Source organism: Ptychodera flava, chromosome 12, assembly GCF_041260155.1.
Source record: "Ptychodera flava strain L36383 chromosome 12, AS_Pfla_20210202, whole genome shotgun sequence".
Classification (NCBI taxonomy): domain Eukaryota; kingdom Metazoa; phylum Hemichordata; class Enteropneusta; family Ptychoderidae; genus Ptychodera; species Ptychodera flava.
In genome coordinates, this window is record NC_091939.1 from 20,715,589 (window position 1) to 20,732,877 (window position 17,289).

Sequence of the window (17,289 nt, forward strand, 5' to 3'; positions counted from 1 at the left end):
GGAATTTTTTTCCATTTTTGGTCAGGCCATCCTGAAATGAGCCATCAAAGATATTCTCCTTCTTCATCAATACGTGTCACAAAAGGTTATTCTCTACATAACACAGCAGAGCTCTGTCAACTGCTGAGTTGCTTGTTTTTTCAAAACCGCCGGTCAGACAGCTTTAATATTTGGTTTACATGCCCCTAGGATGACCTTAGTGAGATAATTTCATACAGTCAGGAAATACTTAATTTTGTATCCATGTCTATAGTAGCTTCAGGGACTTTGGCCCTATGTTTAATATATTCACAGCAACACCCGAAAAGGTTCTCGGCGTTTTAGCACTGGAAAAAAAAAATAGGTTTTTAACTGAGCTGTCGGAAATCGAACAGCTTCATTTGTATGTTCTCAACATTGGTGTTCTTTTATTTGACAATTGTATGCAAAGTTGAAGGACGTGTAGCCTTAAGATCTCTTCTACCCATCTGTTGCTTGAATATCTTTTTGTTTTGCTGTAATATGTTAACGTTGTTTCTTTGTTTTATGAAAGTAGCACAAGGCATGTATATGCATAGGTTTTAGGCAGACACTGTAACTTATCGCCTACGATATATGTATACAATATTATCCTAGGGGTGATGTGCAATGTCTTGGAAGCTGTTATCCAATTGGTTGGCTTAATATTATCGTCATAATTGAACCATATGCAAATAGACTCCCTAAGTTGCTATGAATAGTGACAATCGACCAATCAGATACAACCCTCTGAGCACACTGCACATCAGTAGTTATCTTACGGTCAATCTTTGAAGATTTGAGAGACATTTGTCTTCCTGTATTATGTTGAAGATTAACCCATCTGTTGAATGTTTATCTTACGCATAGGACATTACAGCCTCAAGCAAATTATGTTCATCAGATGTTCATTTATTGGTTCTTTTCAGATGCACGAAGCGAGACCGCCTTATCCGGGCCAATCCCTGACGCACGACATTTCTGTTCGTCAGCAGCTAGACAAGAAGAAAAATGAACCAGAGGTGAGACTTTCAACAGCACCATGATCAGCCACCGAATGTTTTGACCAACATGTTATCACTTAAATTGTCAGCTATAGGATGCCAATACAACCAGAGTCCAAAGTGATATGTAGTGTCACCATTACCATCAGCTGCATCATCGGCTACAGGACATACGTTATTTATCGTGTAGCTTATCGACTACAAGACATGCACACATTTTGTTATCATTGATATCAGTCTGTTGTCAACCGCAAGGAACGCTTGTCTTGTATATATGTCATCAGTTCAGCATTGAAAATCGTGTCTGTTCACCCAATCTGTTTTTTCAGCCGTTCTTTTTAAAGGACTGAAAATAATAACTGATGTCTGACCGAACGCAAGCACTTTGAATGGCTCTAGAAATTCATGTGATATACACGCTCCTCCGAAAAAAAGATCATTAGGATATTGGATCTGCTCTGCTAGCTTTGAGGTCAAATGTCACACATCTGAAATGAGTAGCCGTTCACAAGCAAATATAGATGTGCTCACTTAAGAAATTACAGCAGACTACCATTACAAATGAACAGAATTGCTAATTTGGTGGTTCTCACGATGCAAAACACAGTACTTTATTTTAGGGTGATTAAAAAAAAATTTTAATCCAATATTTTTCCTGACAACTTGCCTTAACTTGCACATTGCATCGACGTGATCATATCAAATTGTTTCAGTTGGCTGCCTCCTTTCATTGTAATTAGCAAGGGACACACTTGTTGATCAGTGACTTTTTTCTGATAACACAGCACTACGTGTGATGTTGCCATGGAAAACAAGACATTTAGCATTAATCATTCAAATTTCCTGTCATGTTTTATGCATGCAGGTGAGTTTACGGGAAAACTGGGCCAGTCATGTCTTTGAAAAATAACCTAGCCTTGTTTGAGTGTCTTGTTGTAGAGATGTGGTATTTTTAATGTTTGTGCATTTTTTATCGTGCAGGCAAACAAAATAATGAACGATATCTACGGGATATTCAAAGAGAAAGAGCAAAAGATTCTGCAGTCACACAACTCAAACGCTGTGTCACAGCCACTAGAGGGGGCTATTCACCGTCAGAGGCATGCCAGCGTGTCGGCCATGCAGCAGCATCAGCTGCCCCCCGGCCAGCACCCAATTACATCCTCCTCCAGGCACAGTAGTGAGCCCCTGTATGGCAAGCATACTGAGCCTGTGGTGCCGGCGTGTCAAGCTGGTAACGCTATCAGGGAGAGAAGGTACAGCATGCCCCAGCTACCCAGCGATATCGGCCACGAGCATTCCCGCATGGTGAATCTACTCGTCAAGAGAGACCACGAGAGACAAAACCTGGCAGCCCCGAAAAATCCCAACAGCGTTCCGACAACCGGGCGGAGAATGACCTCTGAGGGCAGTCTTGCTTTCATCCCGATGAAGGAGATGGCTATTGGGAGTGCTAATCTGTGTGGAGGCAGCGCCCCTGCAATAAGCATGCAGCCACCGCAACAAGCTTATGGTAGACCGAAGCAGATGAATGCCAGCGGTATGGCGCAGCAGCAAAGCAGAGCCAGCAGACTGGATGAAGTCATTATACTTGACGATGATGGCCCTACCATTTATCAAAAACAACATCAACAACAACAACAACAACAACAACAACAACAACAACAACAATACACTGAGCGGACTTCCCAAGAGGTTCTAGCAGAAATCGAGGATAGCGAAAGCCATAATTGTGTTCTATGCAATAAAGAAGCTTCCTTCCTGTGTTCTGGATGCAAAAAGGCGTGGTACTGTAGCCCAAAATGCCAGGTAAGACTTGACTTGTTCTTTCTCAGTTTCACTCAATCTAAATTTTCCTTTATCATTGACTTTGAACATTGAATATGTGCAACACAGGTAGTGTTCAGGGGATGTATGCAAAATTATAGCAGAGTGCTTTTTCATAGAGTTCCCAATTTTTAGGCCAGGGAATTCTCGGATATCTCCATGAATAACGAGTCATCATCCGTTAATTTGCATACTCTAACAATGCACGTGAATGCACTTTGCATAAATTAACATATATCCATGTAATCAGCCACTATACTGCACCATGTGGAAAACATACATGCAAAAGTTACATTTTACAAATTTAGGAGTTGGTGATTCAGCAACTCAGTGTCAAACGGTCTGAAGGTTCTTGAATGTAAAACTCTTTCAACTGTTAATTAGATAAATCTTGGATCTTCTTTTAGAAACGAGACTTCATCGACAGATGATGTTTTCCTATTGACATCAATATTACTCTATGTTACAAAGACAAGACTGTTTGTCAACCATCCAGTATACCCAAGTATTGACACCGGGATGAAAGATTGCTTATTAACCACCCAGTATTGCCCCTGGGAAAATAGATTGTTTATCAACCACTCAATGTCGCCACTTGGGATAATAGATTGCCCATCAGCCACCCAGTATTGCCCCTGGAATAATAGACTATTTATCAATCACCCAGTGTTGCCACTGGGATAAAGGATTGTTTATCAACCACCCAACCTTGCCTCCCTTGGATAGTGGACTGTTTATCAACCACCCGGTATTGCCACTTTGGATAATACATTGTCCATCAGCCACCTCATATTGCCTCTGTTATACGATAGATTTTTTATCAACCACCAGTAAGTGTGAATACTGGGATAATATCACCTGGAATGTCAATTTCATCTCTGATGGCGTAAACAACTCATTAGAGACTAGTGTCATTGGTGGCAATTAGGTAATGCCATTGCAGTGATTTTTTAATGTGACTTCAAGTCTGTTATCCAGACCATGTTGGTCAATTTTACAGTGATCTCGAATGAACATTCACTGTTAGCTTCCGTGGTACATCAAAGTGACACGCTCTGCTCTCATTTGATTTCAGATGAAGGCGTGGGACAAGCACAGTGGAGAATGTACATAACTTGTTAACAAACAGTATTGGATGTTAGTGCCTTAACTGAACGACAAATATTTCTGACTATGAGAAGTACTGTAATATAAATGAGAGTCATGGAGACTTTGCAAATGTCCAGAGGGAGAGAGAGAGAGATATTTACCACATTTCAAGGAAGCAAAAAAAGAGTACTTGTGTGTCAGCGGTACACATTTTCAAACCTACCCACATCATGTCTGTGTTACATTGTACCAACACTTACAAGCACCACTTTCTTTGATGCTCGGCATTACGATATCGCCAGGAATGAACATTTTTCAAGCAGTCATCCAGTGTTTGTGAAATCTCTGTGGCTGAGAATTTTCCAAGGAATAATGAAAGGAGGCAGTGTGTCTAACCATGACGAGAAAAAAGAAAGGCCACTTAATGCTACAAGGCAAAGATTACCAGTATTACATAATACTTGGCGTATTATGTCCACATTGATGGAAATTATAGCCTTGGGGGAAACTGATAAAAGTCAGTGTGATACAGCATGGACAATTATCTCAAGAGAAAGTGCACATGTAATCCAAAACGCCTCTCAAACCGAGAATCCCACAAAAATGTTTTGCAGCTTCTAGAGTCAGAAAGACAATGTCTGGATCGCTGATTTCTCCTTGGTGGTTGTGGTGTCTGCCATGCTGCAGATTCGGTTGCCATGGTATCTACGACACAGCAAAAATGGTTGCCATAGCATCCACCGCGCCAGAAATGGATGGGCAAAGTGTCAGCCTAGCTCAACATGAAAACTAAGCTGACGACAGCATTGATAATAGTGTGCCGTAGAGAAGTTTGTGGTGTTGGATTACATGATAATTTGCAGCAGGCAAGAATGAGTTGGTTGAAGATGAACTACAATCAACAGAGGATGTCTAATGAGCACATACAAATGTTAATAAAATTCAAGTATTAAATATTTTTCGACTCAGCTCAGATACAGTGACCTTGCCTTTTTTTCAAAGCGGTGCCTTGCCTTGTGTCATGTTCAAGAACGGTACGTTCCGTACATATCTATTTTTAACCAGAAATGAAAATAATAATAATAATAATTGTACAGGAACATCTTTCCAGAGCTGTATTTTGTGATACCGTATTTGCTGACGATATTTAATAGGATGTTGAAAAAATTATGAGGTGATGCATCTCATTCTTATGTCATCTATACAGAGAGAGAGTGTGTGTAATTTGACCAGCAGATGGTCAAGTTACGGTTGCTATGCAAGATACACCATATCAAAAGTATCTGACAAATCCGCTCAGAGTTTATGAACTGGATTCCAGTCAGGATCACAATGATGTGAATTTTGCTTGACTTCACAGGCACAGGAAATGCAAATAATGAGCATTTATCAAAAAAAAAAAAGGCAACCAGGAATTTTGCTCAAAAAAATTTTTAGTATGATGTACTGCAAAACATGCTTTCTCACAGATGAAGTTTCCTGTCAGGAATATCCATTACTGAAGAAAATTATTTTAATTTTTCTTTTAAAAGTCAAAGACTGACTAAAAATAAGTTGGCTTTTTACTTTTATTTTGATTTGACATTGACTGGCAGAATCCTGGATTTGAAAATAGGCTGAATCTGTATTGAGACGCATGAGACAGCAGTTCAGCCATCACATATACAAGTAACATTTTAAGTTGACATAGTCGCACAATCAAAAATGAGGCCAATATCATTCACATTGCCAGTGTAGCGATGCAAACAGTTATGTATCATTTTGAAATGGTACGCGTGCAGCTGGTTTATCACAAGGCTGAATTCAAAAAACTTTCTTTTTTTTGCAATGCTCTCAACAGATTTCACGTTGACAGATAATAAGTAGCTTGTGCAAGTGAATTTTTTTTTCCAATTAGTTTTGGACTGTAGTTGTTTCATCATCTTCAGATTTATTTTTGAAAGTTTTAAAAATTTATTCATCAATATTGGAATTAGCGTAAAGCTGGACACAGGTATGAGCTAAGATTAAATGCTACTTTTTGCATAGTTTGTATACAGCCGTTATTAAGTTGGCTGGATAAATTATTACACCAGGTGTATTTTTCAATAAGAGTATTTTTCCAGACTTTCAATATTTTGAAAGAGTTTCTTTATTTTTCTTGAGACTGATTTGAATATAATTGAACTGTTGGGGGAAATGTACCTTTCTTACATTTTATAGATAAATAAGTCAATAATAGCGTGGTGTATGTATGGTAAAATGAATGTTTTGTATATAATGCTCTGTAGACTACATACAGTAATGTCATAAAGATGGCATTAAAATTATGTCAAATTTTTACTGTCTGATGGTGCAGGAAGTGCTCATAGTATATATTATAGCCCAAACAAGGGACTATGTACCCGAGGGTAGGTGACCATTTGCTCGATGTCAGGAGTGCAAATGGTCTCCTGCCTTGAGGGTACATAGTCCCTTGTTTGGGCTTTAATATTTTTATTGCATGCCTCTCCTACATAGTTTTTCAAGACAAATGTTTAGGTTTATTGGCAAATGACAATCGTATTGTTTGTTTCCATTTTAGAGGAAAATCAGTGGAAAAAAATGGAACGATTTTCATCCTCCAATGGCGCATTGGTACAATTAAATCACTGTTATGCGGTTGTATTTATGCATGATTTTTCTGAAAAGCAGATTTCCTATGTAAAACATGTGAAAGTAGTTCCAGTTCATTTTCAGTCCAATGATGACATATGGCCTGCGACGTCATCGAGTTACCATTGAATCCTATGGCATGCACAACGTTCAATATATGAAGCATATAATAAATACATATATTGACCCCTCCCCTAGCCCCCTTTCTGCATCTTTGTAGATCATAGGACACAACTGGACTGGACCAAAATCCTACCTATGTAGGGGTGGTAAGGCGTCTGGGATTCTTGATTGCCTTATTATTATTGCCTGAGCTTATTTTTTCTGCACCTTGTTATGCCGTACCTGTCAGAGTTAAAAATAATACTAATGATATATTAATGTTACAATTTATTTAAAATTTGTGAATGTGTTATATTATAACCAAGTCCAGAGACTTTATTTTGTGATGTAGTTTTATTTAGAAAGGAATTGATTATTTTAAGTATGATTACCTTGCCAAAATATGCTTGAATAGACGCTGTTTTGAAAGGGGAAATTTACAATGTTAATGTTATAACTGCATTTAATGATTGCCCTTGAAAGGGGAATTGCCTCTGAACTTTTATATCGTGGTTCATGAAATGCGCCCTCAAATGTTTTGAAAATTGCATAGCAAGTAGTGAAATATGCATTAAGGGTATCTTGTTACTTGAACTAGTTTTTAATATTCATATTTTTACCGGGCGACAATTTTTATGTTGTGATTGTATTGTAGCAATAATTGTACATGGCAAGTTTTGAGAGAGAATCAACACACTTGAAATTTGTTGGGAAAATTTTGAGAGTGGCCGATAAGTGTGTGTGTATTTATTGTGTACACATCTGTAGACAGTCTGCACCGGTGACTCACTGTCCCTGTACATAAGTGCCTCAGTTAGGGGATATGGACCCATAGCAAAGAGTGGTTCCAAAATTTACCACTCATCTGGACACGAAGCAATCAATTGCCAATCCACACAGACTTGAAAAAAACGGAACTCCAAGGCAAAAACTTTCAAAATTTGAAGTACCTTTTTACTGTATGACAAAAAAGTGATATTACTTTGTTCAATGTTTTTCATATGAGCACCAAACTCTGTACTGGTTAATAAAATACTTATCATATTGGTAGGTAAATATGTGCACAATTGTTTAGATACTGTTTGATATAATAGTGTGTCTCTCAAAAATTCCAAGCAAAGCCCTTGATACTGTCTTTTCTCTATTTTCATCTACACGTTTATTGGTATTTTATTTTCAATCAAAGGGCCTTTGAAATGGTCTCACCCACAAATGTTAGGATCCCTCCTGGTGGCCCCCTAGACACAATATGGTAATTTCCTCTGTCATTTATTGTGCTCGTTTGCTGGATAATTAATGAGTTAAAGTGTGAAAGTGGCACTTCTCAAAGGTTTGACAAGTCAACATTTTGTGCTTTTCTGAAGATTGCCAGATTTTCAAGTATGTATGCAAGTAAAGTACTTCACACCTCCCCTAATATTGACAGTGAACATCATGAGCTTGCTTTTCTGAGAACCACTTCAGATTTATCCATCTTCTCAAATTCATTGTTTGAATATGAATAAGGGTCCCCTGTCACCAGGTGTGTGATTAGCTGTCACCAGCCATGTTTTACTTGGTCTTATATGTAGTGGCAAAAACAGTAAATCTGAAATGCTTTCAGTAAATCGTGGATTTTGCCGGCAGTACAAACGTATGGGTCCTGAATACCATTGTGAATATTTCCAGACATATTATTCCAAAGCAGACATAATCAGTGGGGGAAAAGACCATTTCATTGGCCTTAAAATGAGTTAAGTCATACCTCTGAGACAGCCAGGAAGTGGACTTAGTCAAAAATATCTTTTTACTTGAGATGTACATCCAATCTGTGATGTGGAATTGAACGTCACTGCCCTTGCACTGACATACACAGTTTGTGTGAGAACTCAACTTCAAGGCTAGGATGGCAGCTATTAGAAAATTTGAATCACAACGTTTTAACCTTGTGAAACCTAACACTTGTACAGAGCTGAGTCTTTTGGGAATGGAAAGTTCTGCTTTGTCCTAAAGACAGTTTGTTTCCAACTTCAGTATTTAGAACGACAGCTTTGGAGCAAAATGTTAAGCCAGAATCTCAATGATTGGATAAGAACAGTAAATACCTGACAAATGATCATGAATTCTCCAAAAGAGTTTTGTGATTGATACTGAGGTTGGACAACATTGGTAAATGTATTGGGAATTACTGAAACATCACTTTTAATCACCAGTATACCAACAGAGGGAACTCAGTAAAAGTTATGCATTGTCTGTGTGTGTGCGCGCGCTTGTTCTGGTGTGGGGGTTGGATGGTCTTTCAAAACGATGTTTTGTTATGCAGTACTACTATGAAAACAAGACCTGTACAGAACCAGTGTGATTGATATCAGCAAATGTGAACAGATTTAGACTTACAGTGGGGCTCCTCATTCAGTGCATACAGTAATCTGACGCTTGGGTTTGAGAGTCATGTCTTTTTGGATGGCTTTGATGAAATGCCATGGACTCTGAAAGTAGTGCCTACTTTAATACTGCCACATGATTATTCCGACAGTAGTCAATGTAACCACAGTTGAAATTTATAAATAAGTCTTGTACCAATAGTGTACGGGGTAATTGTGAACAATGTCGTGATATTGTAATAAATTAAGTTTAACATGATATATTTGTGTATAAAATTCTTGCCATATGTCTAATATGAATTTGTGAATGGAATTGTGCAATTTAGAAATGTAGTTTAATGATTATGAATATTTTTTTTTGACCATGCAGTGGTATCTGTATATGATTGTTTTCTTTAAGTTCAACACTTGTGTGATATTGAAATTAATAATTCGTGGAGGCGTGTTATTGATTTCTGTTGTTGCCATGGATATTTATTATTTAATTCTCAAAGTTTTTACACAGAAATGTCAAACTTTGATGTGTAATTCATCAATCCTTGTTTTCATGATTATCTAGAAATCCAGGTGTCCGTAGCATATGATTGTTGAATGTCTTCATCCTCATTAAAGATGGTGGTTCCACTCTTTATGCCGTGGTAACTAGATCATTTATGAATCCGCGGCTATGAAATTCAAAACCTGCATCTTTTAATGTCCTAATGCCATGTTTATAAATATGAATGATGCACGTAGTTGCATGTATTCCGCATGTGCGACAATCCTATGTCTTGGTAACCATGGAAATCACTGTCACCATGGAGAACACGATGGACAGAAACGTTCGTGCCGGGCTGACAGGTGTCCATCATTCTCAATGCAAAAAAAAATAAAAGACAAACTCACAAGTGGCCAGAAATTCCGAAAACATTGAATGGATTTCTGTATTTTTTGTAGCAGAGTAACTTTGTTAAAAAAAACCCTGCAAACTCAAAAAAACTGCAAACATGCACCAGGACAACAAAATGAAAATTGTCATCAATAATGTAAAAAGTAACTTGAAATGGTAAAATGTATTCTTTTTTTTTCTTTAATGAACGACAAGTAGTCATATCAGTCGCAGTCATATTTTTATGACAGCATTTTGTTTAACTTATAGTAATTTGGTGCTTTCAGCTTTTGGTGTACTACATGTATTTATCCATGGTATAGGTCAAGGACTGGATGTTTTTTTCACAAATTAAGTTCGGGAGATATTTCACATCTTAATTAGTTTTGTAAGAAACAACATTCATGGGTGCGAAACACCCGTAATTGCTGGAACAAATCTCGTCAAAAAAAAATTGTTGTATGTTTTCACAAGTCTAGTAGCCAGTAAAAACTCTCTTCATCACAGTGACATTTCTCACTGGCTGTTCAGTTTTTTTTTCTTGTGATGTCCGTACACAGAGTTTATCAGACGTTTATTTATGCTAAATAAAGTTTGTCGAAAATTTACCCAGACACAGCTTGTTGTATTCATTAGAGGTGTGACACATGTGGATGTGTTCTTATGCGTAGACCCTCCGGAAAAACGTTTTTCTCGACGGTCCATGGTTTATTTAAGTTGTGACCAGGCCTTGAGTGATTTGTGTATATAATGTGAATGGAGTTCTCCACCTGAGAATCGCTTGAAGTCTAGTCAAAACAAAAATACCCGTCATAAGTGATCACATCCTGTTGAACTCGAACTTCTTTCTTCTAAAAACTTGGTCACTCAATAAATGGCATTGATATGTGGGATATGAAAAGAGTGTATAGGTAGCAGTGCTGTACTCAATGCTTCTGTTGTTCTGTATAGGTGTGACAGCCAAATTTATCGTTTGTATTCTCGTACATGTATTTGCATTGACATCAATACAATTGATGCAGCAATGAATATAGAACCTGTGTTCTTCAATTCCATCAGTTAATAACATTATAAACAATAACATCAACATTATTGTGTTCCATGTGCACCAGTGTGTACAGTGGAAACAATATAATCTGTAACAGACATCTGTGAGTATCATATTTCACGTTTCTGCTGACAAATAACTAAAACAGACGAATGAAATAATGAGCAACACCAACTGGTACTTTGGCAAATTTTAAGCCCATGGGGGTTTTCCATTTGATATCATTTTTGGGGAGGGATGGAGAGGAGATATCCTTTTTTGGAAAGAGGGATGGAGAGAAGGGGGATCTGGGAGATCAATTAGCCGTCATTATATTTCCTTTCTGCTCAACTGGGTAATATTTTGCTTGCACTTTCTCCTAGGAATTTTGTTTTCATGGTCATTAAGTCTGCATGACTACTCTACAATAATAGGTCTCATGTTAGATACTATATTATAGCTTTGTCAATACCAGTAAATTTTGTGACGTCATCCTAAAAGATTTTTACTGATAATGTGTCCAATTATCCAGCATTGTGGTTAGATGTTTTCTACAATTCACTGGCATCACAAAACCTATAAAATAATACCAGTAATGTACCCCCTCCCGACCCATAATACATAAAAGCAAACTTTGCACAATATAATGTATGATGCGAGGTCGAGTACATTAATATGGAGTGCAAACTTTGCTTTCGTCCATCATGGGCCAGGAAAGGGTACATTACGTGTATTGCTTAAATAAGCTGGCACAGAAAACTTTTGAATGTACGCATGTACAATTTTTGAAATCTCATATTAAAGGGGGTGGTCGTCGGAACTTCTATAACTGAGAAAAAAATAAAAATCTGAAAGTGTCTATAAGGTATATGGCTACCTTAAGACATTAAATGTGTATTATATAATCACTATCACGTTAATGTGTTATTAATTAAAAGTTTCGTTCCGGAGAGCCTTCAATCGGGTGACGCCAACTGGTAAATTCGGTCAATTCTACAAAATCATCACAAAACATGTTTCGAAGGCTGATATACTGAATTTACATTTTTTTGACCTAGGCCTAAACATTTGTGGGGGGGGGGGGGGGGGGGGAATAAGTTCAAATATTCGTAAGAGCAACAGCGCGGAGAAGTCACGGAAAACGTGGAAGTTATTTCCTAATATACCTCCACAGGTCGATTAGGCATTGTATTTGTGATGATTTTTCCTATTACTATCATAAAAAATAATTATGAATATTAATAAATTATTAATATGAATGTTACAGAATATTAAACTTTTTTTACAAACCATGTTGTCTACTTTGTGTAAATGCTCTCTGGAAACTCCATTGTTGTGATAATTATGATTATTAATAAATTATGATTATGGTTAATAAATCATATTTTACACATTGTAATGTGCTTATGTGAACAACCCTCTGGAAACCCTCATACAGTTTCACAATCTATGCCAAAATATACAAGTGACACCATTGCCCAGGTTCAGTCTACGGCGAGAGTATACCATTGCCCAGGTTCAGTCTACGGCGAGAGTTACTACACATATACACTGTGTAGTAACTCTCGCCGTAGACTGAACCTGGGCAATGGTGTCACTTGTATATTTTGGCATAGATTGTGAAACTGTATGAGGGTTTCCAGAGGGTTGTTCACATAAGCACATTACATGTGTGTAGAATATGACTTTATTAATCATAATCATAATTTATTAGTAATCATAATTATCAAAACAATGGAGTTTCAAGGTGGCATTTACACAAAGTAGACGACATTGTGTGTATAAAAGTTTTAATATTCTGTAACATTCATATTAATAATTTATTAATGTTCATAATTATTGTTTATGATAATAATAGAAAAAAATCATCACAAATTATGCCTACTGGACCTGTGATACCTCTACAAAATTGTCATGTAGTGCATCAGCTTACAGAGTGGTTATTTCTGCGATTGAATTTCAAAAGAGACACTGTATGTAGGGCCTAAGTAAATGCTTATAAAAATGTTATATAAATTAAGTTTTATTATTCGTTCTCCGCATAATCTGCAGAGGGGCATGTGCATCTTTCTTTCATAAGATCTTTTCTCGTGGGACATGAAATCAACTCTGTACACCCTGGTGACAAACAAGTGTCTGCCCGTTCTCTATTTTAAGAGGTTTTCGGACGTCATTATGCCGGAAGACACTGACAAGTGAGGCAAATTAAACGACGAATATGTGAAGCACTTTGGGCGGCCACGTCAATCGATAACCCAAGGGAACAAATCAAAACCGAGTTATGAAGCTCAGTAACCTTTGATGAAAACTCGATCGTACGATTCGATGAAGGCCTTCTCACTGTGCAGGGGCATAGTATAGTACCGTATCGCCAATATTATAGGTGTTTGGGTCTTAACCTGTATGATCAGTTGAAATGGGATGTTCACGTTGTTTTACCTCAGTAAAATCTCTAAACGTCTCCATATTCTGCAAATTTTGAGTATGGAGCTAGTAAAGACGAGTTAAAGCTCATTTACACAACCTAAGTATCCTGTTTGGCAGGGAGGTCTAACTGATACTCAGATATGCAATTGAAAACGTGCAAGAAAGAGGCTTGAGAATCATCTACCCATTTATTCCCTACATTGAGGCACTTGGTTTGTTAAACCTAAATACTTTGGAGACCAGACGTTAGCATCTGTGCAAAGAGTTTGCCTTGAGCATTTTAAAGTCGAGTCGCGACCTTCACTTTTTTATCCCTGATATCCCATGTCACAATAACCAAACACGTCGTAGTCAGAGGGTAACTTTCAAAAGCAGAACAAAGCGTAAGGACAACAGTCCCACGTACAGTGTGTCAATATCTTGTATAAGGGATGTTACAATCTACTTTTTAAAGGTTGTGTCTATGTCCTGTCCTGTTTTTAACATAATTTTAGTATTTTAAGGGTTGTTTATAATGATTTTATGTTTTAAGGGTATTTTTATTTCCACACGTGCCATTTATTCTTCTTAAATGTAATTTTTATAAGCTTTTTATAAGCTTTTCATCGCTTGTGCTCGTGCCGAGTCCATTAATGAGAGTACCATCATCATCGTCATCACGGTGTGTTGCTCTAATTTTTCACCATCATTATTTCGTACAGATGGCAAATGATATTTCCTGGGTAGACCAGATGCATTTGCTTAAACGTAGAACGCGCCTAGGGGAAAGTATTGTACAGTATTTTCTGGCCTACCGCTTGTGGTGCTCATTTTTAAAAGCTTTTGGAGAAAGAAAAATGTTCAACGACTCAGTTTTTCGAAAATCGAAAATTATATTTTTCCCCGTGCGGTGAACGCAGGCATGGTGACCATTTTGCATTTCAATATCAGTAAATGTTAGGTAAGTTGTTTCTCTGGTACCAAATTGATTTTTATTCTTGATTTTGTAAGAGAATTGTTGATAAATTCATCGAGGAAAGTAGTCTTTCACTTTCGAGGGCCATACTATCATAATTAATTCTATCATACTCCCAATGGTAGGTTGAATTGATTCCTGATATATATATATGTATATATATATATTATATATATATATATATATATATATATATATATATATATATATATATATATATATATATATATATATATATATATATATGCATTTATTCATTAAGATTCAGACTAAAGTGCGGTGACTTAAGAGAGCATCTTTATATTCTCGAATATTTTAGCAAACAACGCTTTTTTTTCACTGATATATTTTTTAAAAATCAAATGACGCCCATCTTTGCTTTCAAGTCTTTCCGTGTATTTCGGTCGATCTTAATGTTGTTCTGGAGCTTAAGTGCTGAATTGAGCTTATATTGAAGGGTACATAACAATCTGCGTAACATAAAATGTCGCAGACGTATATCGTTGGTATACACTAACTTGGTGCGGTTCGGAAAGCATAGAGGATAATAGAGTAATTTTACAACCAACTTTTATGGCTGTGAGTTTTACCACAAATTTGTATGAACTATGTATGGCCACAATGGTTAATTTCATCACAAACTTACAACTGAGTGTGTGTGTGGTAAAAATATTTGTAGTCGATTAAACTTTTAAGTTCTATTAATTTTTCTTCGTTTAATTCGAGTATCAAAACCGGTGAGTTAATATAAAACACAAAGCATCTACCAACAACTTTACTCACTACGAACAAAAGGTGCTTCCTGACACTGACAACGATATTGATACTCGAATTGGGCACTCAATTGAAACAATAAAATTTAACAATGATACAGGTATTTCAATAATGCAGCCGATTCTAAATTAATCCCGGAGTAAACAATAGCTTATACATCTATAATCGACTTTTGGTTCCGCAAGTTATGATGATGTAACATTATATCAGAAATAACACATTCCGATAAAAATAGAAGTGCTATTGTTTTGGGTGTCGGCATCTTCTTGATAAGCATATCATCAATACTAATTTGTGTCGGTTGAATCCCATGATATCAGAATAATTATGTAAATCTTTGGAAATTTCACTCAATGGAATATTTGGAATTTTATCTTATATCTAGTCAAGTATGTTTTTTAATCTTTTAGCAAATGTGCGTTTATACTTCCTTTATATAAGTATTTTACATATTCAGATATGCCCTTAAAATTGTCAATCTTAAGTCGAGTTTTGAGGGATAGTGTACATGCAGACATTCGCCGGTTTGATCAGGTCCGCTTCAGTACAAGTCAACTTTAACTTTACGTGTCTCTGTGTAGCCGTATCTTGTTGGTAACTCTCGACGAGCTCATTCCCAGTAGCAGTGCAGATACGGCGGAAACACAACAATTAATATGAATGGGCGATATACAGTTCAGGGCAATGTTTTACATCTTAGTTATTATCTGATATGCAAAAAAACGTGACTTTTTATTTTGAAAGTGGCGGACAGGCTGTATTCGTGTGCAGGATGGGTTGATGTTGCCCGCGTGGGACGAATTTGAGAGTAAAACGCATCGTTTAAGATTTGTTTAACAACTTGTCGAGCACTGGTTTCGTAGTTATTGTAGAAGCATGACTTCAACAAGGCACAAAAAGTTAACTCCAGTTGTAGCAGACAACATTTTAGTACAACTGGACAGTTACCTCATCGGGCCAGTTAAAACGACGCCATCGATTTCGGGCATGTCAATCGCCAATGGAGCGGTAGTAAGCAAAGGTTAGGCTACAGAAGTTTTCGTTTGATTCAATAAAATTAATGATACAAGCAAAGACATGATCAAACTTTGGCTAGAACTAATACTAGTGCATTGATGTGATGCACAAACCGAAGGGCACCATTACGTGTAATATTGCTGTCACGAGAACCGTCCATTGGGCAGACAAAAAATTGTGACCTTGCCCTGGTGATGGGCGGTGGAAAATATCTTTACAAAGTTTAGAGCAATATATCGACTAAAAGTATGAATTACTAAACTACATGTGAACGTTCAGACAAGCAACTTGAAAATATCGTTGAGAATTCTAAATTTCTAATCGAAATTTCGACATAAGAGCTCAACTAATGGTGCAACGTTTTAGATGGTTAAGACCCGTGCTTGACAGGCAATAAATACAATCTTGTAAACCTCGCAAATGGGGCAAGAGCCAGGGAGCAGGTTATGCCATCGCCGTCATACGGTATATGTTGAAAATAACACTGTATAAAGTACAATGACATTAACATTTGCATTGAAATCATTTAATGTATTGCTGACAAAGTATAACAGAACTATTTTGAAGAAATCAAAGAGTGTCGATTGAATTTTTAATGAGTACACAACACTGAGAAGGTTGCAAGTATTTATCAAACGTAGACTTGATCAAGTCTGAGGGCATAAAAGTATCAGAACAGAGTAAATTGAAAGAATAAACTTCAGAAACTGTCGCGTTAGTGGTAGGATGTTGCGTATATCTTGGGATGAACGCGACACAGGGACGCCTTATCTTTCGAATGTAGCCATGCCATGCGCTTCATGAATTATGACGAGTGTTGGTACAATGAGTACCCATTTTCGAACATTATGACTCGTTGCAACATTTGTTTTCCGTGTTTGCTTGTTCATAATAACATATTAATTATTAATGAATATTTATATTTCCGTCTGATTGTAAAAATAGCATTTCAAGATTAAGTGCATTGCCGCTGTTCTTATAACGCGATGGATCACAGAGCTAGGGCAGCCAAGAACTGCTGCCGAGGAAAGCCAAGCGACTGGGGCCAGTCTATATCAAATGCAGAGGGCATCATCAAGTTCGCGCAGAGGGCATCATCACATTCGCAGAGGGCATCATCACGTTCTTTTACATGTCACGTGAGTCGTGTTTAACCAATGGCAGTGCACGCTGAATGAGTGAGGTGTAATAACAAACGCTATAAT

At 37.1% G+C, this 17,289-nt stretch overlaps 1 protein-coding gene across 1 annotated transcript in view; it reads left to right on the forward strand.

Annotated features, from left to right (window-relative positions):
- LOC139145365 (uncharacterized) overlaps nucleotides 1–10,498 on the forward strand; it is a 24,518-nt gene extending 14,020 nt beyond the window's left edge. Inside the window, exons 5-7 of the mRNA XM_070716485.1 lie at nucleotides 927–1,019; nucleotides 1,983–2,810; nucleotides 3,904–10,498. Coding sequence (XP_070572586.1) covers nucleotides 927–1,019; nucleotides 1,983–2,810; nucleotides 3,904–3,942 — 960 coding nt within the window. The 3' untranslated portion in view covers nucleotides 3,943–10,498. The remainder of the gene's footprint in view (nucleotides 1–926; nucleotides 1,020–1,982; nucleotides 2,811–3,903) is intronic.
- Nucleotides 10,499–17,289: the final 6,791 nt, after the last annotated feature.